At 38.3% G+C, this 20,057-nt stretch overlaps 1 protein-coding gene across 1 annotated transcript in view; it reads right to left on the bottom strand.

Annotated features, from left to right (window-relative positions):
- Nucleotides 1–13,564: 13,564 nt before the first annotated feature.
- LOC145537569 (uncharacterized) overlaps nt 13,565–20,057 on the bottom strand; it is an 85,564-nt gene continuing 79,071 nt past the window's right edge. The window contains exons 7-8 of the mRNA XM_081568264.1: nt 14,806–15,474; nt 13,565–14,375 (exon numbers count right to left, since the gene is read on the bottom strand). Of these exons, the coding sequence (XP_081424390.1) occupies nt 13,641–14,375; nt 14,806–15,474 (1,404 nt within the window). The 3' untranslated portion in view covers nt 13,565–13,640. The remainder of the gene's footprint in view (nt 14,376–14,805; nt 15,475–20,057) is intronic.

The following is a 20,057-nucleotide window of genomic DNA, read 5'->3' as shown; positions in this document are numbered from 1 at the left end:
AGCAAAGAGATGGGAGAAGTCAGTAGTGAGCTCACAGCCAGTGGAACTAGCTCAGAGGTGGCTCATCTTTGTTCCTGAGGGATCCTTGAGGGATCCCACATCCTTTCTGACCTGCTTTCAAGGATCACTCAGAGGAACTTGGCACCCCTTATCAGAGCCCAAGCGCATTCGGGTCTGTCGGAGGTGATGTCATGGTGAAAGACAATGTTTCCTGTCTGCATAGTCTCTCACTGTTTTCTGGGCCTTTGCTGCTTCCACCGTTTTGTCCCCTTGCTACCTTTTGGGGGTCACTAGAGGTGGCAGCAGAGGAAGAGGGGAAGGAATTCAAGAAATGCAAGCTCATGGATCCTTGGGAATCTGGGCCAGCTGGGTCAAACAAAGACCCACAGTAGACATGGGGGTTGGGTTGGTGGTAGGGACAGGCAGGAACGTTGGACCTGAGTCATTAAGTAGAGGTCTTTGCCCACAGTCAGTGTGAGGAGGAGTTGGCACCCTACCTGAGCAATAAGACGCACGTTCATGTCCGAGACTAATCGGTCCCCAGTCCACAGATAGATGCAAGGAGCCAAAAGGAGGTACAGCACACCACCTGGAGTATCTGTCTGTCTTCTATTTTCCCATTCTCTAAATATTTATTTGGCTAGGCAGGGTCTTATTTGTGAGACGTGGGATCTTTGACCTTCTTTGGTGGCATGTGAACCCTTAGTTGTGGCATGTGGAATCTAGTTCCCTGACTAGAGATCAAACCTGGGCTCCCTGCATTTGGAATATGGAGTCTTAACATCTGTACCTGCAGGTACCAAGGAAGTTCCTATTTTCTCTTTCTTTCTAATGTGAGCTTGAGACTGGGTTGACAAAGAATGAAGTCTCTGGGTAAATGAGGAGCTGGGCTCCCCATCTTTATCAAAGAATTGATGCTTTTTAACTTTATTGTTGGAGAAGACTCTTGACAGTCCCTTGGATTGCAAAGAGACCCAGCCAGTCCATCCTAAAGGCAATCAGTCCTGAGTGTTCATTGGAAGGACTGATGTTGAAGCTGAAACTCCAAGACTTCGGCCACCTGACGCATAGAGCCAAATCATTTGAAAAGACACTGATACTGGGAAGGATTTGTGGGCAAAGAGTTGGACATGACTGAGCAACTGAATTGATTACAGTACCATCAAGAATTCTGTGTGCATACAAACTGAAAATAAAAATCAAGGTTAATGGTGAAGCAACTCTCCATAGCCAGAAATAACAAATAGGATTCACAGAAATACATAGAGCAGAGATATAGAGGTGTCTGGGAGCAGAAAATGGAGAATCAAATTGGGATACAGCAGTCAACTCAGGATCAAAAAACATAAATTAAAACAGATCCTAAAGGTTAGATTCCTAAGGTTATATCATTGATAGTAAATTTTAAAAACAAATTAAGAACCTGGAAAGAGGGTAGACTCCCAGATCACAGTTGTTTTCTACCTTACTATATATGAAATATATATATATATGTAATATTTTAATAAATAGGTTTGCTTATTGTTATTATTATTATTATTAGAAAGGCAATCATTCATTTCAGTTCACTTCAGGTATTCAGTCATTTGCGACCCCATGGACTGCAGCATGCTAGGCCTTCCTGTGTCTCACCAATTCCTGGAGAGTACTCAAACTCATGTCCATTAGGTCGGTGATGCCATTCAACCATCTCCTCCTCTTTCTTCCACTTCTCCTCTCACCTTCAATCTTTCCCAGCATCAGGGTCTTTTCAAATGAGTCAGCTCTTTGCATAATGTGGACAAAATATAGAAATGAAAGTTAAGGAAATAATAATGAACACAAATTTGGAAGACAATAATAAGTATAATTTAAAGAGAGGTCTAGGTATTTCCTTTGAGTTGTTTGTTATGCGGTGCAGTTCAGTGTCAGATAGTCACTTGCTCCAGATTCTGCTTGTCATGATTGGCTACGATTGACCCTCAACTGAACAATCTCCATATTAGCTGCTGAGTTTTAATCTGTTTCACATGTCACTTCTGGGGTATTTTACCCTTCTTCACTTAATTTCACTTCCTTTGTTTGCAAGTCAATTCTGTATTGATTTTCCACCCTGAGGTGAGGGAGCAGCGACCCCTCATTCAAGCTCACATGCTCAGTTGTTTGGTGGTGAGAATGGCAACACTGAAAACAATTACCACTGAGATATCTGGATTTTTGAATGGATGGACCACAGTGGGCTTACCATTTCCAAAGGTGTCATGTAGTTTCTTGATTCACTCTGCTCAGGTACCTGGCTGTTCCACAGGGCCACTGAACCAAATGAGTCCTGCATTTCATACACTTTCCAGGTCTAAGCAACTCAGTTTCTCAGGTTTTCTGCAAGGCAACTGATTTTTATTGTCTATGTGCTTTGTCCCCTGACCAGGTCCTTGAGGATCAAGTGAGTGGGTGGTGAGCAAGGCACTGTCCCAGATGGGCCATGCATCTTGTTCACCTGTATGGTCCCAGGCACTCTCTTTGCTGGCTGTGCCAAAAGGGCACAGTTGCAGGTGTGCCACTTGTCTCTGGAACGGAGCTGGTCTCAGGCTGTGAGGCTGCTGGCCAATGTGAACTGTCCATGAACCCAGGAAGACACAGTGAACAATCGGCAGCCTGTTCAGAGCTTGGTGGGAGATGTCGTCTCTGTGGTTGAGATATGAGCAGCCCCTTGGCTTCTGCCTCTTGCTGTCACACGCATTGCACTCTGCCTCCCTCGCGAAAAGGTCATAAAAGGTGGCTGACGTGGTCTCCTTTTGTATTTTCCAGTGTGCAAATGTTTGTTTTGTGAGCATGACAGGATTCGCTATGTGGCCTTATAGCCTTTTTGGAAGAAAGTTGTTGTTGTTGTTTTTGCATAATTTTTATCTCTAGTTTCCCCACAGTTTAGGTTGCTATGCCTCCTTTGCTCTGTCAAATTGTCCTCAGGACATTAAAGGCTGGCCTTTACCGTGGGGCAGATGATACAGTCTGGGCCTACCTTTTAAGACCCATTAAATGACCGTGTACAGGAGTTTCTGAGTCACTTCTTTGTGGATAATTGCATTTAAGGGTATAGTCTGTGTTTTTGTTTTTGTTTTTGTTTTGTTCTCCCCATTTAGGCTGCCCTCTGTTTTCACAAGCTCCTCATTGACATGGATGTGAAAGAGTTTCCTATTGTGTGCAAGCTTCTCCTCCTTTACGATTCCCTCTAGAAAATGAGAATCCATCCCCAGAGTAATTTATCTCTGTTTATGTTTCTTATACTTTGTCCTTCCACCTCTTGAAGAGACTGGTTTGCCTTTCTGGATATCTAGCTGGTGAAATTCCAGTTGGGCTATATCAAATCCTGAAAGATGATACTGTGAAAGTGCTGCACTCAATATGCCTACAAATTTGGAAAACTCAGCAGCAGCCACAGGACTGGAAAAGGTCAGTTTTATCCCAATCCTAAGGAAAGGCAATGCCAAAGACTGCACAATCTACCACACAATTGCACTCATCTCACATGCTAGTAAAGTAATGCTCAAAATTCTCCAAGCCAGGCTTCAGCAATATATGAATCATAAACTTCCAGATGTTCAAACTGGTTTTAGAAAAGGCAGAGGAACCAGAGATCAAATTACTGACATCCAGTGAATCATCAAAAAAAAAGCAAGAGAGTTCCAGAAACAAACAAATAAACAAAAAACCCATCTATTTCTGTTTTATTGACCTTAATGATGAAAAAATAGCCAAAGTCAACATCACTAAAAAGAATTTCTTGGAGAGGAAAAAATATTTGGATAAATCATGAGCCAGATTTATCAAGAAAAAAAAAGAAAAAGAAAAAAAAGGTCAAATACTTAAATCAGTAGAATTTTACATGAAAAAGGAGACAATATAACTGATACCATAGAGATAACAAAGGATCAGAAGAGACTACAATAAACAATTATAAATTAATAAAATTTAGAATCTGAAACCTATGGACAAACACTCAGAAATTCAAATAAGAAGAAACAGAAAATAAGAACACAGCTATTAGAAACAATAACTTTGAAACTGTGATGGAAAAAAAAAATTTCCAGGGAACAAAATTAAAGCCATAAGGCTTCACAGAGAATTTTTATAAACCAGTCAGAGAACCACTAACAGATGAGCTTCTGAAACTCTTCCAAAATTCTAGAGAAGAAAGGAAACCCACAAACTCATTCTACAAGTTCACCATCATCCTGATACCGACTGCAAGATAACACAGAAAAGGAAAATTAGAGGCCAATATCACATAGATGGACAGAGTCAAACATTGTTAACAAAATGCTACCAAGAAAACCCATCAAGCCCTTAAAAGAATTGAACACCATTATTAAGTGGGGTTTATCTCAGATATGCAAACATTCTTCAGTAGCTGCATATCAATATATATTGAAGTATTAAACATATATGATCACCTAAATAGATGTTGAAAAACCTTTGACATAATTTAACAAGTGTTTGTGATAGAAACTCCCAAAATTGACCATAGCAAAAACTACCTCAACTTAGCAAAGGCACACAAATCAAAACTACAATGAAGTATCACCTCATACCATTCCCAATGGCCATCGATAAATGGAAATCTACGACAGGGGACTTCTCTGCTAGTCCAGTGGCTAAGACACCATCATCACAATGCAGGGGTCCCAGATTTGATCCCTGGTCATGGAACTATATTCCATATGTAGTAACTGACATTTGTCACAACCAGTAAAGAAGTAAATATATGTATATGTACATATGTATGCATATATATACATGTATATATATATAATTGTATAATAATATATGAAGAAGGTGGTGTAGAGAATAGGGAATCTTCCTGTCCTCCTTCACTATTGTTAGAAATGTAAATGAATGCTGCCAGGATGCCGAATATTATGAAAGTTTTTTAGATAATTAAGAATAAAACTACCGCATGATCCAACAATCCCACTATTTCGTATATACTCAAAGGAAACGATAATTGAAATAGACATAGGTACCCCAGTAACCATTGCAACACCATTTATAGTAGCCAATAAAGGGAAGCAACCTTAGTGTCCATCGAAAGAATGGATAAAGAAGCTATGTTTCATATGTAGGATGAAAAATTACTCACCCATAAAAAGAAACAAAATTGTATTATTTGTAGAGTTACAGATGAATCTAGAGCCCATTATTCAATGAAATAATTCAAAAACAGAAAGGCTAATATTGAATATTAATGCATATAAATGGAATCTCTAAAACAGATACTGAAGTACCCGTTTGGAATGTAGAAAGAGATACAGTCATAGAAAACAGACTTGTGGACACCGAGTGGGATGGAGAGAATGGAATGAACTGAACAAATTGCACTGACAGATGTAAAATACCAACTATGTAGTAGATAGCTAGTGAGGAGTTCCTGCTTAGTGCTACGAAATGCTTTAGTAGAGTGCATTGTGGGTTAGGAGAGCAGACCCCTGAGGGATATGGGAGGACTGTTCAAAAGGAAGGCTCAGCTATATTCACTAATGACTGATTTATTTTGCTGTGTAGCAGAAACTAACATAACATTGTATATTTACTATACTCCAAATTTTAATCATTTTTTTCAAGTGAAGAAAGAAACTCAGTTCTTGGCCAACTTGTGCAAGTGACAAGAAAAGCATCACAGTGTGTGTTAAGTAAAATGCATAACCTTGATTCCTTTAGTATGTATAGACAAAGAAAACAAAAAACAAAAAGCTTAAAATGTAGAGCTATGTTACCCAGAATAAATTCAGACTCTACACTTAGGTGTCCCTTCACTTCCCCCTTGTCATTGTTTCTAAAAGTAAAGAAGATGTTTTTAAAATTAAAATAAACATGTATGGTTATAGGTTTTCCTAAATTGATATCACCAATTTATGAAAAGATGAATTCCCACAAGCTTTAATAAGTAGTAGCAAACTTTTGACTTTCAGAACAATGCTAAGTAGGAATTAGTAAACATAGGCTAAAGCTGAGATGCTGCACAAAAATCCCTTATTTTGCTATTCTAGCATGTGTGCTACTGACTAAGAATAATGTATAGCCTAAAAGTGACTAATTATGTTTTCTTCCACAGGACTTACATCCTAAGAAGGATTTAATCATGTGGAGCAACTTCTCAAGTAATGCGAAAAAATTGCTCTGAAGAAGGATCGGAGGAGCCAGGTTTTAACAGAAGTTTTGGTACAATGATTAGGTACGGAGAAGTCCAAATATTATAGTTAACGAAATAAAATCAGAACACATCAAGTGAATGGATTGAGATATTTTCTACCTGTGGGAAGATGCAAGGATCTGGGCCCCTTGAAATAATTCCTTTGTTAAGCACCTTAACTAGGGCTAGTATGTATTCTTTCTGTCTCAAGTCAGTTTTTCGGGCACTGGTGACAGCTGTAGTAGCTAAGAGCTTGACAGTGGGCAACCTGATTTCATCAAGGGTGCCCTTGCGTTTTACATTTAGAGATGGATATAATGGCTTATAACTTGATGCCCGCAGCCTCTTTTGTTTACTGATATGGCTGGCAACATTCTTGATTCACAGTGTGCTCTATTCTCTATCACCTCAGAAGTAAGTTACTGTCTGTAGAGATTCTTATACTTAAAAAAAAAAAAAAGGTGACTGTGGGCTTCTCCTTCAACAGGACATAGAGTGGACCTAAAGTAATGTGAACATACCTAACACAGGTTTGCTACAAGTCCCAAAGAGACAGGAGACTGAATGCAATATATAAATATAAAGAGCATCATCTGAAACACTTCAAGATCAAGGAAGGGTAAACAGGAGGGGGATGTTAGGTTTTCAAGTCATATACCTATATATACATATACATTGTGTGCATATACACACACACACACGTATATACACACACACACACATACACACACATACATATATATATATATATACACACACACACACACATATATATTCATAAGTATCTGAACATTCTCTCTAATATTCTTATAAGTAGGCTTTACATTAAGCCATAAAAAATCTTTAAGTATCTCAAATGATAGACAGTGTGTTCTCTGAAAACCAAGAAGTGAAGCTAAAAGTTAAAAATGGGATACATGTTTGCAAATTTGTCAATCTGTGGAAAATTAAAGAATAAATTCCTAAAGAACAAATGTGTTAAAGTGTAAGTCACAATGGAAATTAGATACTACTCTGAGGTGAATGTAAGTTAAAGCACATTTAGCAAATCATCAGATCCTGCAAAGTATATACTTGCAATTACATGCTACTGCTGCTGCTAAGTCATGTCTGACTCTGTGAGACCCCATAGATGGAAGCCCACCAGGCTCTGCTGTCCCTGGGATTCTCCAGGCAAGAATACTGGAGTGGATTGCCATTTCCTTCTCCGATTCATTACCTATGGCAGCCCACCAGGCTCCTCCATCCACGGGATTTTCCAGGCAAGAGTACTGGAGTGGGTTGCCATTGCCTTCTCTGATTCATTACCTACAAAAGACTAAATATTTTCAGTCCTTCCTAAGTTGGCTATCCAACATCTAATCTCCCTTCTTACTATGTGCCTAGCTTCCTTTCCTCATTAGCACCTTATCATTTGACGCTCAATTACACATTTGCAATCTCTCTTGCTCGTTTACTTTGGGACACCTCTGTAGATGCAGTTCACTACTGGGTCTATTTGCTAGAATGACAGCCACAGAGCACAATGGGAGTTGACTTTCTTAAATAGTTTACTGTCTTACTGTGTTACAAATATGATTTAAGACAAAACACCTCCTGCTAAATATATACTATAATCTACAGACAGCAAAATTATATATCTAAACTGTCGACATATACATAGGCATGTATATGTGTAGGTATGTGTGTATATCAGTTCAGTTCAGTCTCTCAGTCGTGTCCAACCCTTTGTGACACCACAAATCGCAGCACGCCAGGCATCCCTGTCCATCGCCAACCCCCAGAGATTATCCAAGTTCATATCCATTGAGTCGGTAATGCCATATAGCCATCTCATCATCTGTTTTCCCCTTCTCCTCATTACCCTAATCCTTCCCAGCATCAGGGTCTTTTGCAATGGCTCAAATCTTTGCATGAAGTGCCCAAGTATTAGAGTTTCAGCTTTAACATCAGCTCTTCCAATGAACACCCAGGGCTGACTTTTTTAAGGATGAATTGGTTGGATCTCCTTGCAGTCCAAGAGAATCTCAAGAGTCTTCTCCAACACAACAGTTCAAAAACATCAATTCTTCGATGCCCAGCTATCTTCACATTTCAACTCTCATATCCATACGTGACTATTGGAAAACCATAGCTGTGATTGGATGGACTTTTCCTGGCAAAGCAATGTCTCTGCTTTTTAATACGCTATCTAGGATGGGAAAAACTTTCCTCCCAAAGAGTAGGCATATTTTAAGGCCATGGCTGCAGTCACCATCTTCAGTGATTTTGGAGCCCAAAAGGAAAAATCCTGTCACTGTTTCCTCATCCGTTTCCCATGAAGTGATGAGACCAGATGCCATGATCTTAGTTTTCTGAATGTTAAACTTTAAGACATCTTTTTCATTCTCCACTTTTGCTTTCATCAAGAGGCTTTTTAGTTCCTCTTCACTTTCTGCAGAGAGATATTAAGATACTAAAAGAGGTGGCAATAATACTCAGATGAATAATTTGAAAAAAGATCTCCATGACTCAGATTATCACAATGGTGTGATGACTCACCTAGAGCCAGACATCCTGGAATGTGAAGTAAAGCAACCTTAGGAATCATCAATACGAACAAAGCTAGTGGAGGTGATGGGATTCCAGTTGAATTACTTCAGTTCCTGAAAGATGACGCTGTGAAAGTACTGCACTCAATATGCCAGCAAATATGGAAACCTCAGCAGTGGCCACAGGACTAGAAAAGGTCAGTTTTCATTCCAATCCCAAAGAAAGGCAGTGCCAAAGAATGCTCAATCTACCCCAACTGCACTCATCTCACACACTAGTGAAGTAATACTTAAAATTATCCAAGACTGGCCTCAGCAATACGTGAACAGTGAAAGCCCAGATATTCATGCTGGTTTTTGCAAAGGCAGAGGAACCAGAGAGCAAGTTGTCAGCATCCTCTGGATCATCAAAAAAGCAAGAGAATTCAAAAAAAAAAAAATCAATGTCTGCTTTATTGACTATTCCAAACCTTTTGACTGTATTGATCACAATAAAGTGTGGAAATTTCTGAAAGAGATGGGCATGACACATCACCTGATCTACCTCTTGAAAAACCTGTATGTAGGTCAAGAAGCCACAGTTAGAACTGGATATGGAACAACAGACTGGTTCCAAATGGGAAAAAAAAAAAAAAGTACGTCAAGGCTGTATATTGTCACCCTGCTTATTTAACTTATATGCAGAGTACATCATGAGAAACGCTGGGCTGGAAGAAACACAAGCTGAAATCAAGATTACTGGGAAAAATATCAATAACCTCATATATGCACATGACCCCATCCTTACAGCAGAAAGTGAAGAAGAACTAAAAAGCCTCTTCATGACAGTGAAAGAGGAGAGTGAAAAAGCTGGCTTAAAGCTAAACATTCAGAAAACAAAGATCATGGCATATGGTCCCATCATTTCATGGGAAATAGATGGGGAAACAGTGGAAACAGTGTCAGACTTTATTTTGGGGGGTTTCAAAAACACTGCTGATGGTGATTGCAACCATGAAATTAAAAAAAAGCTTACTCCTTGGAAGGAAGTTTATGACCAACATGTATAGCATATTTAAAAAGCAGAGACATTATCTTGACAACAAAGGTCAATTTAGTCAAGGCTATGGTTTTTCCAGTGGTCATGAATGGATGTAAGAGTTGGACAGTGAAGAAAGCTGAGCACCGCACAATTGATGCTTTTGAACTGTGGTGTTGGAGAAGACTCTTGAGAGTCCCTTGGACTGCAAGGAGATCAGTCCTGTGTGTTCATTGGAAGGACTGATGTTGAAGCTGAAACTCCAATACTTCGGCCACCTTATGCAAAGCTTTGGCTCATTGGAAAAGACCCTAATGCTGGGTAGGATTGGGGGCAGGAGGAGAAGGGGACGACAGAGGATGAGATGGTTGGATGGCATCACAGACTCAATGGACATGGGTTTGGGTAGATTCTGGGAGTTGGAGATGGACAGAGAGGCCTGGTGTGCTGCAATTCATGGGGCCGTAAAGAGTCGGACTCGACTAAGGACTGAACTGAACTGAACTGATTGAGGTGATAATATGGTTTTAATCCTTCAATTTGTTACGGTGTATCTGATGGAGTCATACGCAGATCCTGGAGGATGTTTGCATAACTGGGGAAAACCTCACTTAATTAAGCTGTTGGATACTTTTAATGTGCTGTTGGATTCTTCTTGGGAGTATTTTGTTGAGGATGTTTACATCTATGTTCAACTATGTGATAGTGGCCTATAATTTTCCTTTTCTGTGTTATCTCTGGGTTTGCTATCAGGGTGATGCTGTACTCGTAGGATGAGTTTGCGCATTTTCCTGCCACTGTAGTATTTTGGAAGAGTTTTAGAAGTGTATGTGTTAACATTTCTCTTAATGGTTCATAAAATTTACCTGTGACACCATCTGGACCTTGAATTTTGTTAACTGGAAAAATTTTTATACCAGTTTCAATATTAGAGCTTGTAATGCTGTGTTCATATTTTATGTTTCATCTTAGTTGAGTTCCTAAGAATTAGTCTGTGGCTTCCAGATTCTACATTTTATTGCCTTAAACTTGTTTGTTGTAGTCTCTTAGATCCTTTGATGTTTCTGTGGTATCAGTTATAATGTCTCCTTTCTAATGTCTAACTTTATTAATTAGAGTGTTCTCCCTTTTTTGGTTGATGAGTCTGGCTCATGATTTATGTATTTTCTTTATGCTCTCCAAGAGCCCCCTTTTAGTATTATTGATCTTTGTTATTGTTTATTTTTATCTTTTGTTTTCCTGTTCCAGTCTCAGTGACTTTTTTTTCCCAAAACTAATTTTGTGTTTTGTGTTTTTTCTTCTTTCTCTAATTGCCTCAGTTGCAACGTTAGGTTGATTACTTGAGACATTTCTTTATTATAATCTTTACTGTTTTAGTGTTTTATCCTGTTTCATAGGTTTCATGCAATCACATTTTTATTGTCCTTTGTTTCTATGAATATATACATACATATATATATATTTTTCTCTCTCTGATTTTTCGTGGAATTTTTGGCCATGAAGAGGTATATGCATGAGACTGAATGTATTAAAGTGTTTGTTTGTTTGTTTTGTCTTTGTTATTTATATTTTTGTTTGTTTTTGTTTTGCCCCCTCCACACACACACCGTGACTGACATTTAAATCATAACATATATTGAGGTAAAAAAAAATGCTTGATAAAATTTTGATTAACTTCAATTTACCAAGGCGTGATTTGTGATCCGGTTTGTGATTTATCCAGACATAGTTCATTTGCCCTTGAGAAGAAACTGCTTTCTGCTGGTTTTTCGAAGAAATCTACTGAAGTGTCAATTGAATTGCCAGGTCTGTTGTGTTATTTAAAGTTTGTTTTTCTTTTAATACTTCGTTTTTAATTTGGAAGATAATTATTTTCCAATGTTGTTCTGGCTTCTGCTGTACAAAGGCACGGATGAGCCTACAGGACACATATGGCAGTTATTGTGCTATCATTCATTTGTTGTTGTTGTTTAGTTGTTCCACACCCTTCTTAAATGTTTCTTGCATGATCTCCATTTATTTTCTGAGACGTTTGATCATCTTTACTATCGCTCCTCTCAATTCCTTTTCAGTGACAATTTCTATTTCCTCTTTAATTATGGCTCATGTGTTTTTAGATTGTTTCTTTGCCTGCAACGTACTTGACTTTATTCACATTTGTTTATCTTACTATGTTAATGATCTTTTCTTCCCAGGGTGCAGGGTTGCAGTTCTTGCTTCCAAATGCAACCTGAGTGGATAAGTTTGGTCCAGTGGTTTCTGTGTCCTTGGAGGGGGAGGGACTGGCAACTATATCCTCTGGCATCTATATTCCACAGCTGACACTTCTCTCTCTCACGGTGGTAACTTTTGCAGGTATGTACGGGTTTAGTCTGACTTTAGGCTGTCCATCTGTGGATGATATGGCCTGTGTTTGTGTTTTGCTTTTTGTGTGGTGTGAGGCATCAGCTCTGGATAATATAGCATTTTGAGTGGAATTGGTTTAGTTTCCAATGGAAGCCTTCATAGACACTCTCACCAATTAATATTCGCTGGAACCAGGAATTCTCTGGTAGGGTCTTCGATATGGTGCTGAAACTCCAGAAGAATGGGCCCAACTTCTGGTCAGAGAACCAAGATCACATACTAAAAGATTAGACAGAGTAAACAAAGGAAGTCAGACAAATTGTAAGAAACCAAAATCAAAGAAAAAAAAAGAAAAGAAAAAAACACAAGCAAAAATCACAATAGAGAAGAACACAGAACCAATAATACAACTAACCAAATAACTTGCAAGACATAAAACAACACTAGAGCAGAGTGCCACGTAAAAAATAAAGGAAGAAATCTGACAAAAATGACAAGAGCTTTCCCACAGAACAACAGAAAATCAGTTAATATAGGAATATATACCTATTAAAACAAACAAGACAAGAAACGACATCAACAAAAGGCACAGAAAGCAGGGAAACAAAGTACATGTTAGATACATACAAAAAAAAATACATGATGTAAACAATCTTAAAACACTAAATAAGCACGAATAATGAGAAAGCCTACAAGTGAGAAAATGAGTGAACCAACCACACAGCATAGCAAAACATGGTCAGTATAATGAATGTTATTAGGGTCCCTGCTGTCAGTGTTCTGGTCCTGAACACGAGCCACAGCACAGCTCCACCTCTTGAGAAAGCTTGCCCATTTAGCAGAGCTAAAATGACCCTATACAGTACCACTTGTAAAATACCTATCTTGTGCTGGCCATGGTCCAGTCACTGATTATGTCATGTAATCTTTGGTATCACAGTGATGGTGTAACAGTTATCCTAATTTTGGACATGCTACAATATCTATATTTTCAAGAATGAAAAGAATTTCTATAATGAAGACAATCTCGTGTCTAATGTCTTAAGACTCTGCTGCTGCTATGTCACTTCTGTTGTGTCCAACTCTGTGCGACCCTATGGACAGCAGCCCACCGGGAGCCTCTTTCCATGGAATTCTCCAGGCAAGAATACTGGAGCAGGGCGCCATTTCCTTCTCTATCTTAAGACTCTACCGATACCTAATAGAATATCAGTGCACTTTTTTTTGATTTTATTTGTATGTCTTCCTTCACCTGTACCATCCTCATTTAGACACCCATTCATTTCAGCAGGGATGATTTCCCAAATCACTTTACATCCATTACCTCTTTTCCCTTTGTTCTCATTTTCTTGCTTAGAAACAATAGGTTAGGTGCCATTTACCTAGGATGCCTAACGGATGTTTTCTTGAACTGAAGAGTTTATAAAAGAGTGCAGAAAAATAGCCAGACATTGAAATAAAGCCTTAATTTACTCTTCATTGTTTCAAAATAGAAAACAAAACTGTGAAGAAGAACGTGTAACTTTATTGTTCAAATACAAGAATTGTAGGTATTTGTTGACATCTCCCAACGTAAATTTTAATCTTCATTAGGTTCCATAAGCTGATACTTATTTGATAGGTCAGTTTTAATTAACATGGTTTTCACACAAGGAATATCGTTGATGAATTGACTTGAAAGAGAGGAGGTGGGTGTATAAGCGATCGTTTGCACTGGGGACCTTGAGTTGCCTCTCTGTTGCTGGTTAGGAAGAGGACTGTCATGGGCTGACATATCGCTATACCTGTCTGGAAATGTAGAAGGCTCCACCATCAGTCCAAAAGAACTGCTCCGTAATGGAGATACGATGTGGTTCTGAGAACTAGATGTAGCAGTAGTAGCAAAGTCCTCAACCTGACCATTTACTTGAGTGTAGGTGCTATGGGAGTGCCAATTAAAAATGCTCAACTGGTTTAAAACAGCAGGTTGATCTACCACATTCTGTTCTGTTTGTCTAAGTGATATTGATGATGGGGAAGGAAAGTCACGTGGAGATAGGGCGCTTGTTTTGGGGACTATCTGGCTGGTATAAGTCTTTTGTGGGAAAGGCACACTTAAACTGGTGGAAGCTGAAAATGGACTCTCTCCACTATTTTCAGCATGAAAACCAGAGTTATGATCACCTATGTTGACCTTTGCTTTAGCATGCTTCTTCTTGTAATCTGGAACTAATGAAGATTTCAGAAACATATTGCTAATCCCAACTCTTCTTTTCATTCTTCCTAAAAGTTGGGGATAACCTCTTTTGAAATTTGGATTATGGTAGATCTGTAACTAAAATCAAATGATACAATTATTTAGTTTTTTATAAACCAGGGTAAAACTGATAAGCAAAGTTAAACTATAAAAATGTATTCCTTTAATGATGCCAATTAAATAGAATCAAAGAAAACACCTCCATTAGTAGTTTTAACACCTTACATGTTAGAAACAAGTATGCTCCTCAACTAAAAAATATGTTGTATATATACAGTAAATACCACTTAAAGTAGCTTGAGGACATGTATCTGATTTCAAGTTGCTGAAGAGTATATTAAATATCAAGTATTTTAACATCCAGCAGTTCTCAACTTCAAAAAATGAAACGTGTTCAACAATCTGGTATCTCAATTTTAAATTCAGTTTTAGTTACATATGTCAACATGCTTTCTAAGTCACATGATTTAATCTTATATATTGACAGTAAGTGGAAATTTTGGATTACCTTGCTCAAAACAGAGACGTTGTTTTCTTCTTCCAGAAAGTCAGGTAGTGAAACAGATCTTTGAAAAGGTTGTCGCTTTTTACTAAACCCATAGAGGTTAAGCTGGCGAACTAAACTTTTCATACTATCAGTTTCAAATATTCTGAAAGGGGCCTTTCTTTCCAAGACTTCTTTCTTGAAGAGTTCTTCACTGATCAGTATAGAAGTGCCACTCTCATCCCACCAAATAGATTCAAACTGATCACTTTCAACTATAGTCCAGAGTTTTTGAGGAAAAGTGAGTGAAAGAAAATCATTCAACTCATTTGTTTCAGAGACAGAAAATGTGTAGCGTGGCCTTTTTATCCCAAATTCCTCAGACAAAGCCTGAAAAGCATATTCTTCAATCATAGATCTCAAAACTGAGTCCCCGGTAAGTGTGTAATCACACGAAGAAGATCTAATGGAGGTTTTGGAACCACTTGATACATCTTTACGAGGCACATCTTGAATTTGTGAAGGAATATGTGCCATCTCAGAGAAATCCTTCTTCAGATACTTTTCTCTTTGTCTGACTTTACACACTCCAACTTCAAATGCTGCTTGGCTGGCATACAGAGATAAACTCTCTAGGCCATCAGCATGGTTCTCAAAGTCAAAAAACTGTGACATCACAAAGTCACTGGTCTCCTAGCAATTGAAGGGTAGCTCTGACATCACTGATCTTCTATCACTGATACTTCTATCAATTGAAGTATTGATAGAAAAAAGTCACTGATCTTCTATCAATTGAAGGCCAATGTTCAACCAGTGTTTACTTCTACATCAACTTAAAATAAAGGCTGCTTGCGTAAATAGTAACCAAAAACATGAAACCTGCAAAATGTCATTCCTAAAGAATTTTTACACAGAAAAACCACATCAATAAGTCTACTTGGTTCCTGAAATAAAAGTGATTGATCACCCTTCTATACACATATTCTTAACATTCAGGACTGTTACCAACCCAAACATGGGTCTGCTCGCTTCTATGCAATAAAGTCAATCAACTGACTGTGGGTTTCATTGAAAGCAAGTGTAGTGTTTATTATATGACCGTGAACAGAAATGTTTATATTATGCAGAGTAAAATAGTCAGGCACGGAAATAAAGACTCATTTTACTCTTAATTATTTCAAAACAAAAATTGGCCCAATGAAGATGAATTTGTAACTTTATTCTTCAAAGAAGAGAATTGTAGGAATTTGTTGACATCTCCCAACATTAATTTTACACTTTGGTATCCTCCATAATCCGACACCTATTTGGTAGATCAGTTGAATTAGGACAGTTTTCAAATAATGAAGATTATTGGTGAGTGGATCTTGAAAGAGAAGCAGCAGATGTATCAGGGATCTTTGACACTGGGAAAACTAAATTGCCTGACTGTTGTAGTTTAGGAAAAGGACGGTCATGGGCTGACGTATTACCATACAAACCTGGAAAGGTAGAAGGCTCCACCCTCAGCCCAAACTAACTGTTCTGTAATGGACATAAGCTGTGGAACGGAGAAACAGAAGTAGACATAGCTGCAAAATTTTCACTGGAGCCATTTGATTTAGCGCAGCTGCTATGTGAAATCCCATGACAAATGCTCAACCTAGATTGTGGGATGGGCAGGGAGATGGGAGGGTATTCCCAAAGGGAGGGGATATATGTGACTCTATGGTTGATTTATTTTGAATTCTGACAGAATACAGCAAAATGCTGTAAAGCAATTACTCTTCAATTAAAACAACAACAATAACAACTAAAGCAGCTGCAGATTGATGTATCACAGCATGCTCCTGTGGTCTAACCGATATTTATGATGGAGAAGAGAAATCATTTCAAGTTAGGCCACTTGTTTCAGCAGCTATCTGGACGGTAGAAGGCTTTCGTATGGATGGCACACTTCAACTTGTGCAGGCTGAAAATACACTCTGTCCTCAAGTTTCAGGATGAAAGTCAAAGTTTTGATCATCCACATTACCCCTTGCTTTAACATGCTTCTTCTTATAACCTCGGACTAATGAAGGTACTGTAGAGACATTTTTATTCCCAACTCTTCTTTTCATTCTTCAACAAATGCTAAAGGATCTTCTCTAGGCAGGAAACACAGAAAGGTTGTATAAACTCGAACCCAAAACAGCAAAGCAAATGGCAACAGGATCATTCTTATCAATAGTTACCTTAAATGCAAATGGGTCGAATGCCCCAAACGAAAGACACAGACTAGCTGAATGGACACACAAACAAGACCACTGTTTATGTTGTCTACAACAGACCCACCTCCAAACAAGGGGCACATACAGACTGAAAGTGAAGGGCTGGAAAACAGGTATTCCAAGCAAATCGAGACCAGAAGAAAGCAGGAGTAGCAATACACATATCAGACAAAATAGACTTTAAAATAAAGCCTGTGAAAAGAGACAAAGAATAAAATACTTAGGAATATATCTACCTAAAGAAACAAAATACTTATATATAGAAAACTATAAAACACTGCTGAAAGAAATCAAAGAGGACACAAACAGATGGAGAAATATACTGTGTTCATGGATTGGAAGAATTAATATAGTGAAAATGAGTATACTACCCAAAGCAATCTATAGATTCAATGCAATCCCTATCAAGCTACCAATGGTATTTTTCACAGAACTAGAACAAATCATCTCACAATTTGTATGGAAATATAAGAAACCTCGAATAGCCAAAGCAATCTTGAGGAAGAAGAATGGAACTGGAGGAATCAACCTGCCTGACTTCAGGTTCTACTACAAAGCCACAGTCATCAAGATAGTATGGTACTGGCACAAAGATAGAAATATAGATCAATGGAACAAAATAGAAAGCCCAGAGATAAACCCACGCACATATGGACACCTTATCTTCGACAAAGGAGGCAAGAATATACAATGGAGAAAAGACAATCTCTTTAACAAGTGGTGCTGGGAAAACTGGTCAACCACTTGTAAAAGAATGAAACTAGAACACTTCCTAACACCGTACACAAAAATAAACTCAAAATGGATTAAAGATCTAAACGTAAGACCAGAAACAATAAAACTCCTAGAGGAAAACATAGGCAAAACACTCTCCGACATAAATCACAGCAGGATCCTCCATGACCCACCTCCCAGAATATTGGAAATAAAAGCAAAAATAAACAAATGGGACCTAATTAAAATTAAAAGCTTTTGCACAACAAAGGAAACTATAAACAAGGTGAAAAGACAGCCTTCAGAATGGGAGAAAATAATAGCAAATGAAGCAACAGACAAACAATTAATCTCAAAAATATACAAGCAACTTCTGGAGCTGAATTCCCGAAAAATAAACGACCCAATCAAAAAATGGGCCAAAGAACTAAACAGACATTTCTCCGAAGAAGACATACAGATGGCTAACAAACACATGAAAAGATGCTCAACATCACTCATTATTAGAGAAATGCAAATCAAAACCACAATGAGGTACCATTTCACACCAGTCAGAATGGCTGCTATCCAAAAGTCTACAAGCAATAAATGCTGGAGAGGGTGTGGAGAAAAGGGAACCCTCTTACACTGTTGGTGGGAATGCAAACTAGTACAGCCACTACGGAGAACAGTGTGGAGATTCCTTAAAAAACTGGGAATAGAACTGCCATATGACCCAGCAATCCCACTGCTGGGCATATACACCGAGGAAACCAGAATTGAAAGAGACGCGTGTACCCCAATGTTCATCGCAGCACTGTTTACAATAGCCAGGACATGGAAGCAACCTAGATGTCCATCAGCAGACGAATGGATAAGGAAGCTGTGGTACATATACACAATGGAATATTACTCAGCCATTAAAAAAATACATTTGAATCGGTTCTACTGAGATGGATGAAACTGGAGCCCATTATACAGAGTGAAGTAAGCCAGAAAGAAAAACAACAATACAGTATACTAATGCATATATATGGAATTTGAAAGATGGTAACGATTACCCTATATGCGAGACAGAATAAGAGACACAGATGCATGGAACAATTTTATGGACTCTGAGGGAGAAGGTGAGGGTGGGACGTTCTGGGAGAATAGCATTGAAACATGTATATTATCATATGTGAAACAGAACACCATTCCATGTTCGATGCATGTGACAAGGGCTCAGGGCCGGGGCAATGGGATGATCCAGAGGGATGGGATGGGGAGGGAGGTGGGTGGCGGGGTCCAGGAAGGGGAACACATGTAAACCCATGGCTGATTCATGTCAATGTATGGCAAAAACTATTACAATATTGTAAAGTAATTAGCCCCCAACTAAAATAAATAAATTTATAAAAAAAAAAAAGAAAAGAGACAAAGAAGGACACTACATAATGATCAAAACATCAATCCGAGAAGAAGATATAACGATTATAAATTCACATGCACCCAACATAGGAGAACCACAATATGTAAGGCAAAGGCTAACAAGCATGAAAGGGGAAATTAACGATAACACAGTCATAGTGGAAGACTTTACTACCCCACTCACATCTATGGAGATATCAAGTCAACAGAAAATTAACAAGGAAATACAAACTTTAAATGATACAATTGACCAGTTAGACATGATTGATATTGATACGACATTTCACCACAAAGCAATGGGGTTCACCTTTTTCTCAAGTACATATGGAAACCTCTCCAAGACAGATCACATACTCAGCCATAAGTGCAACCTTGGTAGATTCACAAAAACCTTGAAATCATTCCAAGCATATTTTCTGACCACAGTGCAGTGAGACTAGATATCAACTGCAAGAGAAACACTATTTAAAATTCAAACATATGAAGGCTGAATACCACGCTGCTAAATAACCAACAAATCACAGAGGAAATCCAAAAAGATATCAAAACATGCACAGAAACGAATGAAAATGAAAACACAACAACCCAAAACCTATAGGACGTTATAGGTTATAGAATGAGTGCAAAGGTGAAGGTTCATAGCAAAAGTGGCTTCCCTCAAGAAAGAAGAACCAAGTCAAACAAATAACCTAACTCTACACCTAAAGCAACTAGAGAAGGACGAATTGAAGAACCCCAGGGTTAGTAGAAGGAAAGAAATCATATAATAGAGCAGAAATAAATGTAAAAGAAACAAAAGAGACCAGAGCAGAAATCAACAAAGCTAAAAGCTGGTTCTTTGAGAAGATATATAAAATTGAAAAACCATTAGCCGGACTCATCAAGAAACAAAGGGAGAAGAATCAAATCACCAAAATTAGAAAT

Source organism: Giraffa tippelskirchi, chromosome Y, assembly GCF_054371585.1.
Source record: "Giraffa tippelskirchi isolate mGirTip1 chromosome Y, T2T-mGirTip1v1.2.pri, whole genome shotgun sequence".
Taxonomy (NCBI): Eukaryota; Metazoa; Chordata; class Mammalia; order Artiodactyla; family Giraffidae; genus Giraffa; species Giraffa tippelskirchi.
This window is presented reverse-complemented; position numbering and strand designations above follow the sequence as displayed.